This window comes from Ammospiza nelsoni, chromosome 2, assembly GCF_027579445.1.
Source record: "Ammospiza nelsoni isolate bAmmNel1 chromosome 2, bAmmNel1.pri, whole genome shotgun sequence".
In the NCBI taxonomy this organism is placed as follows: Eukaryota; Metazoa; Chordata; class Aves; order Passeriformes; family Passerellidae; genus Ammospiza; species Ammospiza nelsoni.
The window spans coordinates 6513373-6538809 of record NC_080634.1 but is presented as its reverse complement, the minus strand read 5'-3'; the positions used below and the strand labels follow the sequence as shown (position 1 = coordinate 6538809).

Sequence of the window (25437 nt, the reverse complement as noted above, 5' to 3'; positions counted from 1 at the left end):
GACTTGACTTTAAAATTAGGCAGCCATTCCATGAGAATGTTGGAGTTGTTGTCCTGGAAATAAAGGTATTGATTTTGCATTAAGTAAAGCAAGCCCTGGAAGTGCAGCAGGCTGTGGATCGGATCGGCCACGCGCTGGTGCGGCCGTGTAGAACACGAGGTGTCTGTGTGTGCACGTGTGTCTGACAGCACCCTGCCCCTCTCACTCCTGGTGTAACAGCAAATGGAGGCTTCCCTGATGGCAAGATGAGTCCAGAATTTCTGCTGGTGCAAGCAGAGTAATTTCATCAAAGAATTCCCTGATGTTTGCTAGGAGGGTTTAGCACACTTTTTCTGCTTGGCTGCTTTCAAGTTTTTGTTGGAACACAGTTTCTAAAATACACATTCTTAACAAAAATGAGTAAAAAATGTCTGTGAATATATAAAAAAATTACTAATTGTAATATATAATGTACTGCACCTTCATATAGCACTACATGAACTAAGGCATTCTAAAAACAGGCAAGAAAAGAGTCGTGAATAGTTGGGTGCTAGACTCTGTGTTTGTGATGAATGCCTGAAAGACTCAGAGCTGCCTATCAGAACACTATATAGAGACAAAAACCCTCTCTCCCTTAAGTCTTAATGGTCAGTTCTTGAATGACATGTTAAATATGTTAGTGGCTCTTCAAGGTGCCTGTCTCTACCCAAACTTGCTGACTTTTTGTAGCTCAAATAGGGCAGATGTGTGCTCATGCAAAAGCACACAAAATGGAATACTTCTTAGCTATGATAAAATAGGAGAGGAAAGGAAAACTTTTCTCTGTACTCTACATATGGTCCTTCTGTACTGTAAATGAGTAAAATATGTGTCACACATTCATTTTCTTTAAGCTGGGTGGCCATTTGTCTTTTCAAAGCTGATTCTAATTTTCTCTTCATGTGCTCCTTTCTCTTTACTTACTTTTGCTGTTTCCCCCAATTTTGTTCTTAAAAAAACAACATTGCTTTTGCACTTTGGCATATCTCCTCTGATTTGCCTTTTTTTTTTTTTCTTTTGATTTGTGGTATATGTTCCCAGAACTTTCTCTGAGTTAAGTGACACCTATGATTTGGAAATAAGGGCACATCTCCCTTTTTTTTTTTGGAAGTAGCTTTTACTCCCTAGGCAGAGGATAGGTTTTTCTGAAGTGAAGAAAATTTGAGACTTAAAAGAAATTTCTTTCACTGATGCTCATCTCTTTGGTTTCTAATCAGTCAACGGAGTTGTTGGTCGTTCTCATTTGCTTGTGACCATCTCTTCATTATACTCTGTGGCACCCCAACAGACACACTGGCTAGAAGTAAAATCTGCTAACATTTGGTGTGATTACGCACTGCCACAATCTTTGTATGGACAATCTGGCAAGAGATGCATCCCCAGAGTCAGAAAATGCTATATTAACTAGGATACTAAGGTGTCATAGCATAGCCTTTCAATTTTTCTTAGATTTTATTTTTAACATTGCCCCAAAGTACTGGATGAACTCAAACAAATAGCCTGTGTGTTGAATCAGGAGTGAAAATAGTTGCAATTCTTCTGAGAATTGAAACGTGTTTTGATGTTGCCAAGAGAGAAAATGTCTGTGTGATGATGACTTCCACCAATATGTTTAACCACACAATTTTCATATAACTTCTGATACAGTGAAAAGACCTGGATTTTTCAGGCACATAATTCCCTAGGGTCACCAAAAAAAAAAAAAAACTCACCTGAGATTTGCACATCCAGGGCTTTGCAGTTCTCTTTTTCAAACTAGCATGATTTTCTCTCTTCCTACAACCATTTTATCATGGAATAATTTGAGTGGTTTAGGGCTGTGATACCTCAGAGACCTCTGGAACTTGTGGAAGGAGGCCAATATTTGATGCTTGATCTTATTGATTAAAGCCACCTTTTGTTCCAGCTTAAGAAGAAAGAGGGGGCTGTATTTTCTGTCTGATGTGCAGACAGGACCTTGGTTTCTCACAAAGCCTCTGATCACAGATGATCTCTGTAAGCCTGAGCAAGCAGGGATGTCCTTCACTTTCAGTGAAAACCTGTGAGCTGTTCAGGTTCCTGGACAGAAGCTCATCAGGAAGAGCTGGATGTTTTCAGAAATGGGACCCTGAATCTGAAAGGAGATTCTGAGCAGTGTTCCTGCTTTTCTCTTTCACTGATGTTCTGCTGGAATGCTGTGACCTTGAGAAGGAGACAGTTCTGGTGTCTTCCAGTTGACTCTCATATAAGTTTATCCTTTTTACACATTCCGGTTCCCACCCAAGACTCACCCATGTTGTGATACTCAACCAACCCGCACAGGTTGGGCTTTTGTTTTGGGTTTTGTTCCTGTGAATATTAATATGGAAAATAAATATATCTCAATACAATACTTTGAGGACCAGCTGCTGGTCTATCTCCCTTAAAGGAGGGATTTTTCTATACTTACCAGTGTCAGATGCAGATAAAAACAGTAATAATGAGAATGCAATTTAAAAGCTATAGTTTCAGCACTCTACATCTCTTCATATTGAATGAAAATTAAGTAAAATGTTAATTATATAGCTCAATAATTATGTAAGCACTTTGTTAATTAGTACAGTTACATTTATTAAACTTTTCATACTGGTGAATGCTTGAAACAAATGAAACTTAAAGGATAGTTACTGTACACAGTGAAGGATGATATCTGCAAACAGAAAAGTTCACTGCTACAATTTGCATGTTTAAATGAGATCAATTAGGTTAATGATGGATGAAAATAAGAAATCCATTATTTAAATGCAAAATAATTCATAAACTTTTGTAAGTCCATTTGCTGCCAAACTTTCATCTTTCAAAGGGGATATCCAGTTCAAAGGGTTAATGTACAATCCTGACCTTTACCATCTGGAGGTTTATGTTCAAATATGGTTTACAAGTGAAATATAATCTAATTTATTTCTCTGTAAAATCTTATGTAGAAAATCCACAGGGTAGCTTGTCTACTCTGCATAAAAACTTTGAAATCTGGTGTGGGCAGGAGGATATTCCATGTGCCTGTTGTGTGACTAAGAGAGGGCTCCAGAGGGTTTTAAAGGCAGTTTGGGGGGGAGGGTTTAACAATATTAAAAGTAGGAAAGACTAGCAAGCAGGTGAGACACTCTGGAGGAAAAGATAAAAAACAAATGTAGAGATCATTACCAGAACCTCCCAAGGAAGAGCAGTTTGCCATTCACGAGGGTGGAATGAATATTTTCAAGAAAATAAAATTTTCATTTCCTGATGCTACTGCTTAGTTATTTGTGTATAGACTAAATGTTTATAGTGTCTAATATCTGATATGAATGTCAGAGAAAGGACTGAAGAGATATTTGGAAATGCCGAGCATCCAGAGCTCTCATTTAATTCCTCCAACAGTTCTGGATGTTCTAAAGTTCTTAAACCATATTCAAGATAATTTAAGTCAGACATAACAGAACAATGAAGACTTTAAACAAAAGAATCTGAGAAAGCAGAAGATAAAATTACACTGAAAGGTCATGCACTCTCTTAAAGTTCAGCATTTTTTTATAATGTGGTTTAGGCAGAAGTCTTTTCTTTGTCTTTTCTTTTTTTCCTTCTCTTAACAGCCAAAGTGAGATAAAACATAATTAAGTTTGAGAGAACACAGTATAAGGCAATGGAGATGCTAAATGAAACAGATTTTACTGTTTACTCTGAAAAAGCGGCATGACAAAAATAATTAAACACGATGAAAGTTGTAAAAACAAACTTCATCACTTGCAGTCACTGGAGAAAACAGAAGTAATTTGCAAAGAAAATATTGTTTCTACCAAATCATTCATGTGTGTATGGGACTTATTGCATAATTCAGAAACCAGTGACCCATTCTGCGAAGCCATGTAAAGGGGAGTGGCTGTTGTCTGGTGCTATCCCCATGGAGGTGTGTGGCACACACTCAGAACTGGGGTGACAGGGCCACTCTGTCCTCCACTAAATTCAGCAGGCTACTGATGTGTTCACATTTCTCTGCCTGTGTGAAGGCCAAGCACAGAGTAGGTAAGAATGATCAAAGAACACATTACGTGACAAAGGCAGGGTAAAGCTGTAAACATTTGAAGTGGTGCAGGGGGAAACCGTGAGCTTTGGTGTTGTACTTCCAGCTTCTTTTCCCCCTCCCAAAACCCCAAGCCACATGTTATGTACTAGCACATTTCACATCCTTTATTGTGTTTCAGTAATTGTGGGGAAGGAGCCTGGCATGAGCAGCAGGTGAGGTGCTGAAACAAGTCCAATGGATGTGTTTAACAAAGTACCACATAATCAGTGCCCACAGAATTAGTAACCTAAATGGTTTCCTGCCAGGTTGGTGCTCAAATTGAGGCATTCATGTAATATGAGTGTCAGGACGGAGTATTCGACTGATCAATCTTTCTTTTCCCCCACATTGGCATCAACTTTCTTGTTTTGCATCCAGGAGAGTGCATTTACACTCTTCTGTTACAAGCTGTTATTACTCTTTTGTACAACAAACATAATTTTAAAATAAACCAGATGAGATTAAGGATGACACAACAGAATTCATCAAAGAATCTCAGGTAACAAAGGGACCATATGCTGTTTCTGTCCTGCTTAACTGTAAAGCAGTTTTCAAGGAGTACAAAAAGAAAACATTGGAATATCCATTTGGATATGGTACCAAGTATTCACTTCTGTCAAACCTAAGTATTGAAGTACTATCATAAGGCTTAATTTCACAGTGTTGTTGAATACTTTTATTGAAATTAAATGCCATTGCAATGGCACAATTGCTTGAATGATATTGACTCACCCACAAATATTACTAATTGAATAATTTTCAGATACATAATATTGATTTTTTTCTCTCATCTATTTAAGCAATGAGTTATTCATTTTTTTCTGAAGCAGAGTATCAAACTTCCTGCATCTACCAGGCTACTTTGGTGAAGTTAGCAAGGCACTGTGCACCTTGCTTATTCAAGGCAGCAGTGCACAGACAGAAGCCATGCTGCTTGCCATTTACAAAATTATCCAAATTTGTGGAAATGCTGATTCACAGCTGTAGGATGCACAGCTGGTGAGTGTAAAAGCTATTAAAATGGTGAGCACTTGCACAGAACTGATTAAAGTGCTCCTCTCTCCTCTTTCTCGTCTCATTTAGGATATCCAATCTGATGCTTATTTTTGTGCATGCTGGAGTGGTTTGTCCTTGGAATTTACTTTTAAAGTCTCTTCTTTCCTAAACTTCTTTTCTTACATTTTTTTAGAAATAGGAATGAAATTATATAGGACTACAGAATTTTCATTGAGCTTTGTAATTGCTATCCATGTATGAAAATTATAATCTCATGGTTTCTGAAGGAAAAAAAAAGTTCCTGAAACTTGCCTGTGCTCACTCCAGTGCTAATTAATTTAGAAAGTAGATATATCATCATTTTCAGAGGTATCTGCCTATTTTACCTTTGCATCTGGAAATGATGGAAAGGTTCCAAAGATATAAGAGAGAGAAAAAACGCAATGAAAAATGTAGAAGGCTGTGACATAAATAGATTTCACAAACATGCATTTTGAAGAAAAACAGACAAACATGGGTAGACAATAAATGAATTAGTCTCTCAGGAAAACTTTTAAAATCTTATCATCTGGCAGCCATTTATTACCAGGCAGCAATAATCTTTTATTATCAGACTGTTAGATTTTTATAACATTTTTTAAAATGATAGCACCAGAACTGTTGTTGTGAACCGCCACACTAAAATATCTGAGAAATTTATGAAAGCTTTTCAGTATTCAGAAGGTTTGCAGTCATAAAATAAAACCATGAAGTAAAGACATGCTGTTGGTAGCTCATAATTTAGCTAAACCTGAAAGGAGAAAAATGTGTTGTAATGAACCAGTTATAGTAACTTGCAATCTGGTACAAATAGAAAATGGTGGTTTGTGTTCAAATCTAAAAACAACAACAAGGTAAATATATTTATTAAAAATAGCATGGTAAATCTGAGTATTATAGATCCAGGCAGCAGGTGCTGCTGCACAAGATTAAGTGATTAATTCAGAGCTTGGAGTATTCTGGAAATAGTCAGTGGGTAATGGGAGGAAGGTGGGGGTTATCCCTTTCCTTGCCAGATGACCTGGCAGGAAAAGGATAACCATGACATGGATGTTACACCACAGAGAAGGTCTATGTGTTTTATCAGGGCTGCCTGGAGCTCAGCTGAGTGTATCCTGAACTGGCAAGTAATTAATAAGACATGTTCCCTGTGTTGTTAGGGTCCAGGAAGGTAAAACCTGGCATCCATGGGATGCTCAGTGGTCACAGTGGGAAGAGCTGCTCTGTCACACAAGCACAGCTTTCTTCCTGAATGGATCCTTCATCATATTCCACCCTGTTGGATCCAGTGCTCTGCTAAGTTTTTAAACAAGGCCTTTTCTTACTAGCAGTGCTTTTAAGGCTTTTTAAATCATTGAGTATAGGAGAAAATTTCTAGTGACAAAAGGTAATTAAAACCATCTACTCATCATCCTAAAAGATGAAATAAGGAGGTGGTATCAGTGCTTTTAGCAGGAGGAGTGTAAGTAACACTTGTAGCACAGCCTGATGTATTGTAAGCGCTTGCTTCCCCTGACAAACGCAGCCAGCGAAGTGTTTGCCCCTCCCTGGACCTCTCCTGTGTCTTTCCTTTTGCTGTTAACTTAATTTGCACTCAAACAGCAAGTCCAGCAAGGATCACAGGTTTCATTCCAACAAACAGCTTCTTGCTGCAGCTTGAGAGACATTCATAACATAAACTACAGAGAGAGAGTCACTTTTAAAGGAAAGATGCATCAGAAGCAAAGTATTCCAGCAGAGGCTTGGGTCAAATGATGTTAATGAGCTGCTTTCAATTATTTATGACACAATTAGGGACAAGATTGTTTCTGCCCTGGTTTTGAGATAGACACCTGACAATTTGGCTGCCTGGAAACTAATCAGTTAGAAGAGCCTTATTTTGGAGGTTTAATGTGTTTGTTGTAGAGCTATGTTGTGTAGAGCTGTTAAGTTTTTGTTCATCACATGCAAATGTTTGACCAGCTGTGCCTCCTTTTTTCTACAGTTTTCACAAGGTTTAGCCCTTTTTGCTACAAATTTCAAGGCTAAATAGGACATTGTGGCAAAAAGAAAGAGAAAATAAGCACAGAATCCCTCATGTTTTAACAAAAAGAGATTTAGGCAGCATATATCACACTGCTGTGTGCCATGCATACAGGAAAGAACCTGACCAATGGATTTTTCTTTTTGAACCCCAAACACTCATACACTAAAATAATTGAAAAGATTTATCTTTCTCTATGCACCTTGTATATATTAAACATTATATGTTACTGTCACCAAATGGGTAATTTTTTTCTATGCCAGGTCTTTAAATATTCTACAAACCAGAAAAAAATGCTTTATTTGGTGAGGGAAAAACAGAGGAAGTCAAGAGAAATGTGATTTCTGCTTGACACTGTGTCCTGGGTTGACTAATCCACCACCATCACCCATTTCCTTAAAATGATGTGAACCAACCTATCCAAAACTAAAAGTTGAGACAAATACTACTTTATGAATTGATTATTACTTAAACAGTAAATACAGTCTTTTGGTTTTAAATATTAATTATTGGATTGCATTAATCTTGAGAAAATCATGCTAAACATGTACAAAAAGATCCAAACATTTGGCAAAATTACTGTATAGCATGTGAGACCCTAAATGGATAATACTACAGGAGATTTTAATTGAAATGTGGAAGAAACCACACCTTCTGTGATGCCATTTTACCTTGGGAAGTAGGAATCACAGACTTCATGCAATAAACAGGTTTATTTATTGCACTTTTTATGAAATAAGTGTGGAAATATAATTGTCCTAGCTGAATATATATTTGTTACCAGTTTGGACAGTGTTTTCCTAAGTTTATGTTGGTATTAGTATAATATCTAAGATCTGCTTATGGCATTATGTTTACATTTACTTAATTTATTTTTTAAAAAATTCTTATTTAAGCATTCAAAAATGTTGTCATCTTTGAAACATAAGAAAGCTACTCTGAGGCCACCAGATCAAAAAGTACTTAAAAAAAAATTAAGTAATTGTTTTGCTTGTGAAGCCCAAGAATGAATGTACCAAAGATGCTGCAGATTGACACATTTCTAGGAAAAAGGTGGGGAATTTTAAAGTTTTATGAGTTTTTCTTTTCATAAGTATCCTAATCTGGCTCCAGAAAACTTTTCTAAGTATTAAATGAAGGATATATTCCATGTTATGTTTGCAGTGAATGTAAATAGAGGTAATTTGCACAGTACTGAATTGCTTGAGGAATTCTAACTCATGATGTGTATTGGGCTAAAAAATTTCTAATACCTAGGTTTGTTTTTTTTAATGTGTCAGAATATCCTGATTTATCCAAACTAGGAAATAGGTAGGAAAAAGAGCCTTTTCAGATTCAAAGTGAAATCTTAGTTTTAAATCTGTCTGGAAGGGAGACCTTGGCATTCCTGGCTGACCTCTGCTACTGCATGAGAGGTCCTTGCACTCTGAACCAGACCAAAATCTTAATCCATGAACTCCAAAGGCTGACTGATCTAATCTCTAAATTACTGCCAATAAGTAGTTTGCTGAATCTGATCAACATAGAGTGAGCACTTCAGTACTCAGTGGAGTAAGTAACCTCTTTTACTCATAAATCACTGCATGGGGTCTAATAACTGATCTTGATGGATTGATTAGCACTTCTCACAAAAATCAAATTATGTCTAAGTGAGGGAGTGTAGAAGTGGCTTCCTGAGTCATGGAGGTAGAGCAGACCTCTTAAATGTAGACTGCTGAAGTACAGGACCCTTGGGATTAGTAATTCTACCCTTGTAAAGGAAAAGAAGGAGGTGAACTTGTCTGTTCTGTTTTCAGCCACATTGGAAGATATTTGGGGTGCTAAGCTTAAACTTCATAGTAAATTATTGCATTTATTTCCTTTTTTTTTTAATCTATAACTCAGCAGAAAAATTTGCAAATTAGGAACCCTGACTTGAATCTGTACATCTGATATAATATTCCTGTGTAAATTTCTGCAGAGGAGAACCACTAAGACTTTTTCTGTTAATCCTCCTTTCACTGGAACCCCAATGGAGGCTGAGATTTACCTTTTAACAGAATGTGTAGAGAAATCTAGGGGCAAGGAGTTTATATTGCAGCTAAAGTAATACATATATTAAAATTACCTGGAGGAAAGACTGCTGCATGGTTCTTTGGAGTGCATTTGCAGCACTCTTGGAATTCTGATGACTAAAAGATTATGAATATTCCTAGTCATCTGCCCAAGAAGAAAGGTGGTCTTATTTTCTGTTTCTGGGATTGTACTTGCATTGACTGAAGATGATTACATTAGGGAGGGATTATTTGATAAAACAGGATCATAACCTGTGTTCCTATCATAACCTCATGGTAATGCTACCCCTTTGTCTGACAAAATGATTTTTCATGTGCTTATTCCTACACACCTGTTGCTGATTAATACCTTAGAATGCAAAGGATTATAGTTTGATTTAGTGATCCAGCCAGAGCTGTGAGTTCCGTGAAAGGTTTTGCTTAGAACTGATGGGACCAAGGACTTCTGAAGATACATATGAAAAACAGGCCAAATTCCACTTTTAGTATCATGGCACTAAGAAGAAACTAGTAGAGATTAATTGTTTGATTCTGTTGTTGGCCTGTTTTACAATCCTAGCAAATTTATTTGCTTTTATGAATTCAGGTTTGCATTTTTACACTGTGTTTGTCGAGGGTTTGCACATGAAGTATAACATAACTTATCATGAGGGATTTTTTCCAGCAGCTTTCTTGTGATTACTTTATATGAGTAAGTTTATGTGAAGGAATTTAATCCTGCATGTAACCTTATAAGGGCTTGGTGATAAAATAATATAAATATATACTGAAGTCTCTTTTATTTCAAGCAGTGTAAAAGCAACAAGTACATTCTGAAAGTAAACACACCTTTAAGCATAGATCTTTTTAAGAGCAAAGGTCTAGTGACTGATGAGAACCACCTTTATTTTGAAAATAGCTTCAAAGAGATTAAATCAGGCAGTTATGCAGTTCCACAAGGTATGAATGTTGCCATTAGTTGCTACTAAAAGTAAAATAAAAGTCAAGTGTTGAAGTGTTTAATTTCTTCATGTATCAGATCAGATTTTTACTGGTATAAGCTGGTATCAATTTTCCACATATGTTTACTGATTTTGTATGTTGCTGAAGCTGACATAGCCTGATCAAAAATAGATAAATCTTCCCAAAGCTCTGGAATGGGTTTCCCAGGCTTGCGAGATGAGATGAGCCCAAATCCCAGAAAGATGGATGAAGCAGAATCACTCAGTGGAACTTTTGCCTTTGGTCTGCTGAATGATGACAGGTTATACAAAAAAAAAATGTGCCATGTCATAATTCTTATCTGTAGTTGGTATGGCCAGAAACAAACTAGCAGATTCTGTGCTCATGGAGGGTAGCAGATATGTAAAGACATGTTTGAACCTCAGTTCAGGCTGGTGGTAGCAACCAGTTGCAGCTCATAAGTACCTCATGACTCAAACTAAAGACTGGAGGGCCATGGATGTAACTATATAAGCCACTGGGTACCTGAAAGCATTGTGTCCCTTTTACTGAGAAAACTTGCTGTGGTGCTTACACCCACATAAAGCACTGGTTTTTTTATAGAACTGGACTTTCCCAAATCTTACTCTTTTTGGAATGCTTATCTCCTCCATAATATTCTTAGAACTCAGGATAAGGACATATTTGTGGATATTGTAAAGAAAATGTAGTCACCACTCCCTTGTTCAGAGGAATTTTGCTTTGAATACTGGCCCATGGTATTTTATTTTCATGAAATTGCTGGGCTAAATACTAAAAAATGTGCAAGTTATTAAAGTTCAGGTAAGTTCAGCTTTGTACACATTGTTTTTTTTCTACTGAGTTTAGAGAAGGAGGAAAAGATCTGACCCACATTACTCTTGACTCTACTCCTTTTTTTCTTGTTGTAGAATAAGATTTTTTTAATATATAGCTACATTATTTATAACAAGCTTATAAACATATCTGAAAAGAAATCAACTCTTTCTGTATTACAGTTCTTGATTTTCTTTCTTTAGGCTGTTTTCTAATGTTGGTGTTTGCTTGAGATCATGTGATATTCCAGTTGTTATGATTAATATTTTAAATGTGACAGGTCAAAACTCACAGTATTGATAGAGTACATTTATACTTTTTAAGTTCTTCCAAAATGAGAGTCGCAGTGGGAGGTAGTGTTTTGTAATAGCATCTTGTGTTCTGGAAAAGCACCAGTCAGCAGGGTTCTATCATCTTTGTAAAAATAAGATATTTAGGTTAGTTTTGATTCAGTTCTGAAGATTTCGTTTAAATTATTGGTATGAATGTGAAGATAGAGGGCAGGTTTATCTTAAAATTTTTTCCTTTTTAAATGTACACTGTAATTCTGGACCAAAATCAAACATGGCCTAAAAATAAAAAATAGAAATAGTAATACTGAGAATAAAGCACTCAAAATAGAATATCTAGTTTTTGAAAAAGAATCATTAATAAAATGCAAAAATTTTCCATTGTTGTCTTACTTAAAAATTATATATTGAATTAAACCCCGTGTTTCCTGCTTTAGAGAAACAAGCAGTTACTGTTTAAGTCAATTAGCAGGGAAAACCACTAGGGAATGAATTTCCTACACCCCTTTGTTGTGCCTTAGAGGGTGAAAACATAAATATAAGACCTTTCTGTGTTAGTAAGCTCCATTTAGAAGTGTGTGGAGAACAGAGAGCTGCCTGGTGGATTAAAGTAGGAATGGGAACTTCAAGCAGGGGCAAGCAGCACTGCATTGATCCATGCAGATGAAAGCTTAATTGTCTGAAATCCTCTCTTCAATTTTATTTGGGTCATTTACAGTATTGCATAAAATGCTGATAATTTTTTTAAAATATTTAAGCCAGGAATAATAGCTAGATGGCCCTTTAATTTCTTCCTTCATCTGTGGCTGTCAGGATTACTTCCATCAAAGTTTTGCTCTTTTTCATATTTCTCTGGAAACCTCTTGATCTCATTGCATTAGTTGTCTGTCTCCCTCCCTCCCTCCCTCAGTTAAATTGTTCATGTATTCCTATCTGATACTAATTTGCTCCTCTGGTTCCATGTATAGTCAAGAGAGTAATTTATTCATCTTCAACAGCAGCACTGAAATCACAGAAGTACTTGATGCCCTGATTTATTAAGGCACTTGAGGTCAGTGCCTTAAGCATGTGCTAAAAATGAAGCAAAAGCCAGCCTGGCCTCCAAAGGATTAGTCACCTGCATAATGGTTTGCAGGGTCCTTAAAAATAAGAACTTGTGGAACAGATTTGCTACTGGTGTAAGGTTAGAGCAGCTGTTCTGGAAAGCTGAATGATGCTGAAAATACTTTCAGTGAAATTACAGAGAGTCTGCACTAAGCCTTTCCCTCTTCTTGTCTTGTGCTGTTACTCTGTGGTGTGTGAAAATAAAAAATCAAAAGTCAGAATTTTTTTCCATCATTTTAATTGTTCAGATGTCATTTAGGGTTCAGCATGACTATTGGCATCTCAGTAAGAAGCTATATTGTTACAGTATATTTTTTTCTCGTTGATTTTGTGGGGTCATATTTTCATGCTCTCTCACATTTGCTTAATGACAGGACATCACTGATGTCACTGCTAAGGATAATAGCAACTGCAAATTTAGTGAGACAAAACTTAGGTATCCTAGATTTGCAGGATAAAGGGGTTTGTATTAGGAAGCTATAGACAAAGAAACCATGAGGAGAAATAGAAATGCTTCTATTCGATCTGATTTTTTTTTCCGCTGTGACAATGAACTTTGTTTTTCCTCTTCCTAAGGAAAAAATGTGTTACAGTCCTTTATTTATAATCTTTTTTTTTTGTTCTTTATAAAGGTGGCCCTCTAAGTCATATGTTGACTATGAAAATATATTCTTGCAAGCCAGGTGGCAAATATTTTAAAAGTTAAAGACCTACTTCAAATGCTTTCTTTGGCATGAATTCACAGTAGCTTTATTGTGTATCTTTTTGCAATTAAAACTATAAAACTAGTCCAATCACCTTGGACAGATTGCAGATTCTTCTGTAGTGCTTTTTTGCAGATATTTGAAACATTCTCTTTGCAAATTCTGTTTAAGATTGTTATGGTTTAGGGGCAGCTTTATTGCATTTCAGAAATAATATCCTGTAAAATGTCTGTAACAAGGTATTTTATCTGAAAGCCCATTGTATCTTTCTTATTATGACTTTCAAGCTTCTGCAACAACAAAAGGGTTCTTATTCAAATGTACACTATTGCATTCATTCCTCTAATAGCAGCATTCCATCATATCAGCCTAAAAATAGGCAAACAATTGCATGGAGTACTTGTTATTCATCCTAGATGGTTTTTTTTCTTTATTTTGTTGTTAGATATCAGACTTTTGGATAGTCATATGGAGTATTTGCATCAAATACAGAAATAAGATATAGTTTTCTCTTAGTATACACATGCTTTCTATCTGTGAGTCCTAGGGATATAAAAAGTTACTGGTTTAGTTACATTGGTCATTTTTATTGCCTTCCTGGAAAATTGCAGAAGGCTCCATATGAACTGTCTCCAAGTGTAAATTAAATCTGGGGTTTAGTCTGTTGTAAATAGAGAAGAATGTACTCTTAGATAATAAATCTTTTTTGTGTATATCAACAAGTTGTCTATTTTTTTCTTCCTAGATACACCTTTAGTTAAAATCATTTCTTCCAATTCATGGCCTGAAGAAGGACAATCTATAATTTTGACTTGTGAATCCAAAGGAAAACCAGTGTAAGTGATTTAACAAGTAATATGGTTTTTGTTATTTTACTTATTCTGCTGTGACTGCAATCCTCAGCTGCAGAAATCTACTGGCTTTGTCTCCTCCTGGGGTGTAAAGTACTCTCTGGTATAGAAAACCCCTTGAAGCCTGTCTTCATTAAGTGTCTATAGAAGATTGTTCTTTTACTTTGTCATCTATTTGAGTTTTCAGGAAGAATTGCAGCTGTGAGATTTATTTTTTTTCCTGTCAGGTATATCAACCTGAAAGGTGTGCAGGTTTAATCTATCTCTGTTTACATCATTAAATTGATGATAGAGGAGAAAACATCTCATGAAAATCTTCCTACATCAACCAGCCTCAGAAAAAAATATATTGAACTTTGGCTGCCATTTACAGGGGAATTTGAATTTTAATTATATGTGCAAGTTGGCTGCCTGTTCCTACCAGGATTTGGAAAGGTGTAGCCTGCTTTAAGAATGTAAATTGTTTTCCTTGGGAATTAACATCTTTTACTATTAATATCTTTAGAGACAAATGTGCAGAGGTTAACCCTTGCACAGAATCTACTACTTAAATAGACTTGACTCTTGGAAACAGTTAACTGCTCAGAGGAGCTGTTATATATTTACTCATAAATATATATATATCAATAATCCATTTGCTTACTATTAAGTCATTATGAATCAAGTTTCTAAATATTGACCTTCTGATCAAAAGATCAATATATAGTGTTGTGATGATACACAGATTTCGAATGGTCTTGAAAATGGTAGTGGAATAATATTTAGAACCTAGAAAAGGTGTAAATTGCATGACAAAAATCATGTCACTTATGGTTGAACTTCTCCCTGGTGTAACTTTAGTGACTTAATGGAATTGCTTTATGTAGGAACCTGAAGTCAGATTTAGAGCAAGTAAGGCATTTAAGTCCAAAATTTCTGTTTTCAAAAGCTCTGAGTTATGTCTGGCATAATTTAAACTCCATAGGTACTTTTTTATTAATATTATGTGCCTGCATCATTTTAAAGCAACTCCTTCATCCATATCTTGGCTGGGTGAGCACCTTGATCATGCTTCTTCCCTGCTTGAGACCAAAACCCTGGAAGTCCATCTAATTAGTCTGACCTGATGCTCCATGTAATTGGTCTTTTCTGTACCTGTGTACTTCTGATGCATTTGGGTGTGTGTTTCTGAGAAAAATACTTCTGTCAGTAACACAAAAATCCATTGTGAGCCCTCTCTTGCTTTTATAATATACCAGAAGGAGAAGGAGTTATCCTTTTATCTCATATCCCTTGAACATTCCCCTGAGCATGAAGAGATAGAGTCTGTTTCCCCCTTATTTTCAAAATCTGCTGAAGATGTGCAAGTGCTTAATTTTAGGAAAGAGGTCAGCACTGATTGCACTGAGTGCACCATTGGCTGGGTGATATTTAGCATTTTTCTTATCTCAGTATTTTCCTTATGACTTAACAGATGAAGTGGTCTTTTTTGGCTAATAGGCTTGAGACATTCTAGGCCCACTCAGTTCCACACTCACAGCAAGATCAGGGAAAGAATCAGAGGAGTAAAAGTGAGATACCTTGGCATACACAATATTTTCTATTTGGTATGCATTATATTCTGGACATACTTTAAATATTAGGAGGCACTAGTTATAACTTAGTAATTAAAGAGAGCTTCAATTAAAGTATTACTGTTTTGTTTATTTATTTTAATTAAAGCTGTGTTCTGTCCTTAAATGATTCAAATGCAAAACTTACATCTGGTTTTGAAAGGGCAAGAAAAAAAAAAATCTCCACATGACAGAATTATCAAGACAGGGGACCTGTATGTGGTAGCCTTTGGGGCACAAATATTTTGCCAATAAATGCACCTCTAATTGTCCAGGCCACAGGCACTGCCAACTTCAGCTGCTCTGTATTGCTTCATTAGGTCAGTCTTTCATGGCACAGGGCCAGTAATAAATAGGCATCCTCCTGGGAGCAGTTTGCAGTGGCTTAGCTTGAGAAACAGGAATGTCATGCTCCCAACCTGCATTGTGAGTACCTGTGGCTGGGAGAGAGAGAGGAATTGGAGAGGTCCACTGAGCCCAGGTATGTCAGTGTCGCAAGGGAAGTGATGAATTGTGGGCTACATGGAGAGCTCAGGGCCAGCCGTGGTCCTTCACAGCCGTTTGCACACCGTGGGTTAATTTCTGGATACTTTATGGCACAGTCTCTCCTGCTTCCTGCAGGCAGCAGTAAATAACCACTTACTTAGAGGTGCATTTCTCTTGCATCCCAGAGCAATTTTCACAAGCTTCCAAGTGGCATTTGAGATGAAAACTTAGAAGGGGTGAAGTCAGGTGGTGGCTGTGGTGACATTGATAATAGTGATAGCTGCTGCTGAGGAATTCTTTTCCAAAGGGGAAAAGCAGGATGAGGCTAAAGCTGGAATGTGCTTACAGCATCAGAGAGCTCATGCGCCATCATAAGTACGATACTTGCAGCATCATACACCATCTTAGAGCTCATCACCCTGAAAGGTGGATCACCTTCCTGCAAGGGGATTCTGTCCCTCAAACCACACACACCACTGTTACCTCGACGCTGTGTTTCCAATCGACAACAGTCCTGAGGGAAAGCCCTTCCTAACTTACAGTCCTGTAGCAGGAAATGGGAGGGAACACTTGCTGAAACCAAATGCCTGGGAAATCCACTGCACTCTGCATCTCTTGCTGAAACAGCGTCCTTCAGGGATACAGCAGAGAGACAGAGAACAACTACGAAGAACAACTGTATTAAGGGGTAGATCTAGCGCCCTGCTGAGTTTTCACAGTTTAGGGTATAGAATTTTTCTTGTCCAGTCATTAGCCATGACTTTGGACAGGAGAAAAAATGTCTTCAGACCCTTGGATGTCAGCAGCATCAGCTGTCACAGCATGTGAGGTGGGCTGGGATTATCCCAGCCTCTGGGGTTCCCACTTGCTGTGGATGGGTTCATGGTCTTGGTAAAGAGATCCCAACGTTGGAACAGGGATGCTGAGAGTGGGCTAAGGGGGAGAAGCTGGGGGCATGGGAGAGAGGTGGAGAGGAAGATGGAATTGTGATTCAGTGAGGCAACATAAGAGGGTGTAAGACAGGCTGCACTAATTCTGTAACTGTGCTGTTTTACCTCTCTGCTCATCACGGGGAGGATGAGGGCAGCTCTGGCTCCAGTCAGACCCTGTGCTAATTTCTGTTACTTTGAGGCAGGAGCTGAAAATGACCTTCTTTTGGGTAACCACTGTGCTGCTGCTGTGGAAGTGGGATGATACCAATAAAAGGAGCAGGCCAGGCTTCCTGCCTGCCTGTTCTGTGGGGGCTTTGCAGAGGCAGGCCACGTGTATTTGGTGATGTTCTCACCCTGTTGTGTAGCACTTCAGGCATCAGCTCTGAGAAACAGCAGCAGAAGGCTGGTGTTTGGAATATTGTATGGATAAATCTGTGACATTTTCAGTTAAAATTTTATGTTAACGCAAAGGAAAAAAGGAAATATATTCATCAGTTTACTACAGATAAACATGACTCACTCTAGGAGTATACCCTATTATGTGCAATATTGTAAGAGATCTTGAGATATAGCATTTGTGAGGATTTTGTCCAATTAATAAATGCACAGTTGGCATAAAAAAAGTAAGAGTTTTCTTTTGGAAAACTTTGAGTATGTGTATTTTTGTTAGCTTAGTCTTTCCTTTTGCAAGACTCAGTCGCTGGTTTCTTCACGCTGTTGACAATTTTGTTAATATTGATGTCCAGGGTTGTTGTGTTTTGGGCTTTTTTTGTTTTCTCCAAATTACAGGTAGAAATGTATTTAGTCATTTCTCTGCATAGCCAAGGTCAAGACCCTCTGTACTTAATGTGACTATTCAGCAGCATTCCTTTTTTGGAGGTACTTTTGTGTACTTTCAAACCAAATTGAATCTCTTCCCATTTCAATTCTTAGCACTGCTTTCTTTTCCATTGTTTTTGGCTGGATCCCTGGACAGCTGTCAGTCTGTAATATTTTAATCAATGAGCTTGCCTAATATATATGTAAGATGTTGTTGCATCTTAATTTATTTCTTCTTATAGCATAATATAGTTTTACTGAGACTTTGTTTATTTTCCAAAGAAGGAAATGTAATTAAACTTCAGAAATCCTAGACATCCTTTTTATGTAATGTCTAGACTTTTCTGAAATCATATTGCCTGACAGTATTTTGAGTATTTTAAAATAAACATGAGGCAGCTGTAAAAAATATAGAAAGTAAAGAACAAAATTATCATTTACAGTCATCCATGCTTACAAAATTGTTTAAAAGCCAATGTTTTCTTATTGCAAGCTGTAACTTCTATACACTGTTGTGTCTTAACAATATAGTCTAGTGACTCAAAACTGCCCTAAAAGTAAATTCAAAAACTGACCCATAATGAAAGAAAGGTTCGATATTTCATATCCTTAGTCAGTACTCTCATCAAAGCATGCATGGAATATGTGAGTTTTTTAAGTCAGGAGAAAGGACGTCAAAATATAATGGGATAATTAGGGCACAGGAAACAAAGAGAAAGTTAGCTGTCTCCTGTGTGCTTTAGAGAAATGTCTTTCCATTCCATGCACCTCAGGGGAATCATAGCACAGTTGGTTGACTAATTTAAAGTCAATATTTGGCCTTGTTTGAGATAAATAGGGAAGATTTTTACTTCAGAAAACTCACATAGGTATCCTTCATTTGTGAGCTCATGAAAGTTATAGAGAAAAGCACAACCAAAACCAAACATGATAATGATTTTCTTCCTGAAAACTGTGATAGGATCCTCTTCCTTTGAAGAGGACTCTTGATTCCTTCAATGAAACAGTTATTATGAATGGTAGCTATGAATTATCTGTATGTCTTATTTGACATATACCCTCAGAAGAGAGAATTAGAGTTCCTTCATACTGTTCATATGTATTTTTGTTTTTTGGATTTATTTTTTTTTAATTTTCCATAGTATCTAAAAACTTAGCAAATATTTAAATGTTTATTTTTGACCACACCTTTACATGATTAGATTATTCACTTACCTCAGATTTACGGCTGGGAACTGAAGCAGCAAAAAGTCCCAAGTTCAAAATTGACAAATAGATGGTGTATATTTAATGTCTCACATTGATCACAGTCCCTATGTTCCCAAGACTTTTTTGGAGTGACACAGCATCCCACTCAGGAGATAGCTCATCCTTGGTTTGAGTTCTAACAGTGAGTTCTTAGCATGCCTACAAACCTGTACTTGAGAGTGAAATCAGAATCTGGGGCAGAAAATTGTGGAAGCCCACTTGACATTCAGCCATTAATGTTTTGGTGTGAGCAGTTTGCCAATATTGCTTTGAAACTGCATCCTAATGGCAGGTTTACCCTCTGATGGCCAGCCTTTTGTCCATGGACAGTCTCTTCTGTCCTGTTTTTATGTTGCACTTCCTGGCCTCTCTGGCTGGTGAGATGCAGGTTCTGTAAGAAATTATCTCATTTTCTACCTAGATTTTATTCACTGCTATCTGGGTTTGTGCCATGAGTACCTAGCAGCCTAGAAAGGAATGCTGGTATCAATTCTGCCTATGTGAATTATCATAATGAATCTGGAAAAGCATCCATGTTTCTGTGTTTATAAATCACTGTGCAGAATGAATCCACAGCTCAAACTGGAAGTTCAGGCAGTATCAATAAATATTAATGATTTGGAAAATTGGATGGATTTGTCCATATCCACGATGAAATATTACTCTTGTAAAACATGAATGTGGTATCAAAGTATTTCTCCCTTAAGCTTCACACACATTTGTACATAAGAAATCCTGAATTTAAGACTCTCTGGTTTCTCTGGAAAGGACCATCTACAAGTGAAATCAAGTAAGTGGAAAAAAAAAGGGGGGGAGGTGAATTTAGTTACTAGGTACTAGAGTTTCACTGTTTTATGTTTAGCTCTTTGTCTTAGCAGAAAGGTGGATGGTTTTGAACAAAACTACTGTGCATTTAACTAACCAGGGGCCTCCCTGATGATCTCTGCCTTGTTCTCAGAACTAGCATTAGCTGAAATATCTTTATCTAATTTATACCTCCAGATTGCTGAGTTTCCAGTGAAGTTTCCAGGGACACATTTCACACACAGCTTTGGGCAAGGTTCTGTAAATACATGCTTGAATGTATAGGACAGGGTATTGTATCTGTGGATACAGACTTGGAGAAGAAACCCTCCTCACAGTTCTCAGCCCTGTGTTCCTTGTCACTGGGAACAGCTCTCAGGATAGCTCAGGCTCTCCTAGTCCTTTGTCTTGCTTTCTGTCCATTCCAAGTTGTCTTTCTTTGAATTTGGCTTGTTCAGCAGTTAGATAGAGCCTATCTTCTGCAAATACCACTGGTATCTCTGTGCTGCCTGTCTCCTTGCTCTTGTTATATTTTCTTGAAATGTTCTTACTTGGAATTATTTTTTTTAAGATTTCTTTTTGATCTCTGTATCTTTATCCCATTTAGGCTGTCTGTATGTTTTTTTTTTTTTTCCTGGTCGGAGAAGTGTGAGCTTCTATTTCTCCAAAAGGAACTTACTGTGTTTGAGTAGGTGTTTGTTAACTCAAACTCAGCCTCCTGTAAATTTGATCTGATGTGATACATCCCATGTCAGCTGAGGTTAACCACTCTGTTTCCTGTGGTTATTATTAACCACAGAGAAATGTTGACCAATTTTTGAATTATTGTCCTTTTGAAGGAGTTCATGCTAATATCTCCTGCCTTGATTAATGCACATCTATTATACATTATATTTAATGAGTGCTCATTTTCAGTAAAATGTTCTAAAATCTTGTGAAGAATATCACATGAATTGTAGGGAGAAATCTACTTGGTGAAACTTTCCACACAGGTAGTTTGTCTTTGAAGGTAAAGGCAGTTATTTTAAAGGATTGTGTGAATATTCTACTTTAGACTTTCTACACCAATATTTCATTGATGTTATACCTCCACTGTAGAATTATGCCATGATGTAGTAGATAACATATTATGAAGCAGGTAACATTTTTGCTGAGATACAGTATGTATATTCAATAGATTAAATTTCATTTTGTATTAAACATCTTGTCCTTCTGGGAGCTTCTCTTCACAGCTGGGATATTCAACACTTTTTTGTAATTTTTCTTTCCCCCAGTATTTTGCAGAAAGCAGGGAAATTGGTGTTATAAAAAGTGTGACACAAAAAGAAGCAGGTGGGAGCATTAGTGGCTGTCTGAAAATTACACTTTACAATAAAGCCTCCTGCAGTGCTTAAGAACTACCCCTTTAGTGTTCTGTAAAATGATCACATTGCTTAATAGGCTCAATTCAATAATTGCTATTCCTCTTTTTTAAGCATCCCTTTTTTGCAGTGTTTACCCATAAAAGTGCAGAAAGTACAGTATGAAAAACAACTGCACGCAGCATTTTTAGTGCTCGTTAAATCCATTTTGCATGTGTATGGCTTTTGAAATAATTCTTTTCCTTGCTCTCAGGTGGAAACACATGCTAAAATATAAAAGGCCTGTGGGATAAAATAATAGATAAAATTGAAATACAGAGCAGGTAATTCTAAGTACTAGACTGCAAGTTGAAACATGAGAAAGAAGTTTTGGGAAAGGATCTGACATTTGGCCTTTTAGATACTTAGATTCTGTAGACAAGGGTTTAGCTACAGTTGCACATAAAATTATCAAGTTTTTGTATCAACTACTAGCAGTAGAACACAAAAATGCACATTAGTATAACTTTCAGTGTAAATCATGCTGGTTATACTGATTATGTTTCACAATTCAGGAATTTGTGTAGCAGATGCTATGCGGAACCACCTAATGTCACAGGGAGCACCTGCTCATTGAATATCTGTGTTTTACCCCACATTTACAACAGCAGAATACCTTGAGAACATGTATGTGGTGTAAGCTAGCAGGATAAAGCACCCTCCTTCTAGAGGAGCTTAACACTGCTCTTTGATCAGCAGAATCTCAGAAAATATGGAGATAACAAGATAAAAGTGTTTGTGGTTCTGACAGGCATGACAGTAAACAGGTAAGAGACATAATAGATTGGGTTAATTTATTATTAGACTAGCAAATTATTCATTGTTTGGCTGAGCTAGTCTTTGCATTGCGAGGAAGATCTTGGAGATTTCTCAGACCTGAATTTGGCTGGTTGAAAATTTCCACATTCATACTGTTCTAAGCACTAAGGTAAACTGTCTCCAAAACTTACATTATTTAAGAGCTGAGCAAAGACTGAGTCTGAGATTTGCAGTCTTGCACAGGAAAATGCTGCTGCAGAGTATTTTCCTCCAGGGGCTGCAGGACAACCCCTGCTCCTGCACCTGGATCACCTCATTCCATTGTGTTGGTTTATTCCTGCTTAGGAACAGTGGATTGGTCACTTTTAAGATGGAATTGTATTGGTCACTTTTAAGATGGAATTGTAAAGGTTTACCAAGGGTTAAGAAGTGCTGGGGGGAGGGACTGTGAGACCCTGTGGTAGGAGGGAGGTAAGTGGGAGTCAGATCAGTATTTCTACTTACTATTGCTTTTTGATGATGATATTTTGTTGGATTTGTTTGTTTGTGGGGGGTTTTGTTTGTTTTTTGTTTTGTTTTTACTTTCTATTGCCCTCAAATATTCCTAACCTACCTTTCTACCTTGTATACACAATTTCTAGAATCTTCCAAAGGGGGGACACACAGAGGGAGCTCTCAGCATAATTTTCATTCAGCTCATTCTTTAAAAAGTATTTATTTGCTGTTTGCACCTAGAGGCAAAAAATAAAGTCTTAGCAATTATATGGTAATCAACATCAAAAAGGGGAACTACATAATTGTGAAGAATCTTGTTAAAAAGGAGTTATAAGGGGCAACTAAGAGAATTAAATCTTTCCAGGCAGCCTGAGGACTATGTTAGAAAAATAAGAGTTTTGAACCACAGGGTCAATACATATCACCTAGCAGAATCCCTTGAGAAGAAGTTGTTGGTGAGGCTAAACAGAAGAGAAATCAAAGTAATAATAAGGGCAAAAGCTATAATTTGAAAAGCTGAAATTGTTTTCCAAAGGAAAGTGAAGATTCTTAGATCTTGGCAGATTAAATACAAAAATTCAGTAAGGCAAACCACCAAAAAACCCAGGAATATTAAAGAAATAGCTAGAAAAGAAACTTGAAAGTAAAAGCTGGAGTTTTTAAAATTAAATAACTGAAAGATTCTCAGTACATTTTTAACTGAGAATCAAGGTTTACAGAGAAGCCAGATGGATTTGCTACATCCATGTTTTCTGTGGCAGAGGAAACTGGGTACATCAAAGACTGATTCCCTCTTTTCTCAGGTGCTCACCAGCAAGATTTAAATGGGCTGTGGAGGTGGTTATGGAACAAACAGGCAGAATGAGCAGTAGGAAGTCAGCAGGACCAGAAGGTTTTACCCCAGCATTCAAAGGGAATTCAAGGATGAGATTGATGAATTATGAACTGTGACTGGAAACTTAATGCTTAACACCACCTGGCTGGGTCAGGACAACAAGGCTTCAGCAGAGATCCCACAATCCGTAGAACTGACATCTCAAATCCTAAAATTTATAAAAAGGACTAGAAGTAGGAGACATCTGAATTAAAAAAAAAAAAAAAAAAAAAAAAGGGGTTTTAATTCCCTTTTCAGAGGGAAAAGTCCATTTGATAAACATTTTTTAAACCATTCTTGAAGAACCCATAAAATTCACCTTGTGGCAGCCTATTTGGTATAGAAGGGAAACATTGCAGATCTTTCCAAAATTGTAAATGGTACAGAGGTAGTTGTTAAGGACTGCTAGTTCATTCTCTCTACAAATAGCAATGTTTAAGTGTAAGTCAAACTAATAAGAACCAGCTTTGTTGCCAAGCAAGGACATAATTTTTCATAAAATGACTGGTAAACTTTGGGAATTTCTGGTCGATGGATATGACAGATGGTGAAAATTTGCAGTAATTCAAGGGAAAACTGCCTAAGTTCACGAAAAGGCAAGTCCTTGAGGTTTGCAGAGTATTTTTAAACTGTGCTTGGTATCAGAAATGCCTGAGATCTGTGCTTGGCCTGTTCCCTAGACATCTGCTTCTCCCTGGTGTTGGAGATAAGGGACTGGGCTAGCTGAACTTTTTGTCTGACTCAGTACAGCTGCTGCTTCTCTGCTAAGCACTGAACATAGGCTGTTGTGGCTTGCTGGGACTAGAAGCTAATGGAGCTGGAGCCCATGGAGAGCTTGAGGATATCTCCTTTACAGTGCTAAAATTATTACCATGAAGGTACTAATGAATAATTTTCTGTGTGAGAGAAGTTTGTGTGAACTAAAGCACTCCCCTTTGTCTGGAGATAATAACACATCTGGGAAAAGAAAACAAACTTCTCTAAGTAAATAATGCTTGTCTCTTTTTCCCTTTATTGTATTACCATTTCAGAAGTTATTTTTAAATGCAAAAGAAATTGACACAAACCATGGTATAGAACTTAGCTATGAAATACAAATACTTGTGAGTTCACAGTGTATTATTGTTAGGTTATTGTTACATTATCTTGAAAACATAAAACATTTTATTATTCATTATGGTTCAATACAATGTGCTTCAACATCAGCTTTTTTTGACAATGGTGAAAAAATAACTGAGGTACAAAAATTTTATGGTATATTTTCATTCCTGTGGTGCTCCTATAAACTGTTGTGTATAGCAACAAATATTTACTTGCTGAGAGGACATAATTCAACAGAAGATCTTAGAAATGTCATTGCTGTGGCTAGTTATTAATGGTTTCTTATCTGGTGAAAAGAAGATATTTTGCTTCATCTCCCAGACTTCATGATGTTCTTACATTCAAGAAGTGCATACCTTGGTTAATGAGGGTTGGTTCTGAAGTCCTTGCTTGTCATCCAAGATGCAGCACTGGTGCTTTTATCAGCTCTCTGGGTTTGTCACTGCACCTCAAGCACAGGAAGGAATTTTAGTTTAATGAGGCTTCCCTTTGTCTTACATCAACAGCAAATGATTTCAAACAAGTAGTATTTGGACAAGCAAATAACTGTGAATGAGATTTTCAACTGTTTACTTAATGGAAAAAGCGGAAATGAATCAGCCACTCTTCATTTTCCTCTTTGATTCTCATGCCAGCAAGCATTTGACCTTAACTCAGAAAGCGCAGCTGGCGTTTCTTAGATGGGATTTCTCAGCTTATTGTAATAACAAAGTTTCTTGTGAATGTTGGGACACAGTGAAGGCAAATTCAAAACAGTGCAAATTAGGCATGTGAACATCCATCAGTGTGGCAGCCTGAAATATCTAAGCAGTTGAAAATCAGGATTTGTCAAAGGGGGAAAAAAACCCTCGTAATAATATTTGCTCATTAATTCCATTATATACCCTTCATACCTCAGCTGGAATTGAGGATATGACAACAGACATAATGAAAAAGGACCTGAAAATGTGGTGTGACAGCAGTTACTGCCTGCTTCTTTTTTTTTTTGCAGTCCCAACCATTATCTCTATGT

The 25437-nt window shown here is 37.0% G+C and overlaps 1 protein-coding gene across 3 annotated transcripts in view; it reads left to right on the top strand.

Annotated features, from left to right (window-relative positions):
• The window catches only part of CADM2 (cell adhesion molecule 2), a 571723-nt gene that overhangs the window by 475426 nt on the left and 70860 nt on the right, over positions 1 to 25437 (top strand). For all 3 annotated transcript variants that reach the window (XM_059493329.1, XM_059493330.1, XM_059493328.1), the window contains one exon: positions 13810 to 13900. In XM_059493329.1, the coding sequence (XP_059349312.1) occupies positions 13810 to 13900 (91 nt within the window). The remainder of the gene's footprint in view (positions 1 to 13809; positions 13901 to 25437) is intronic.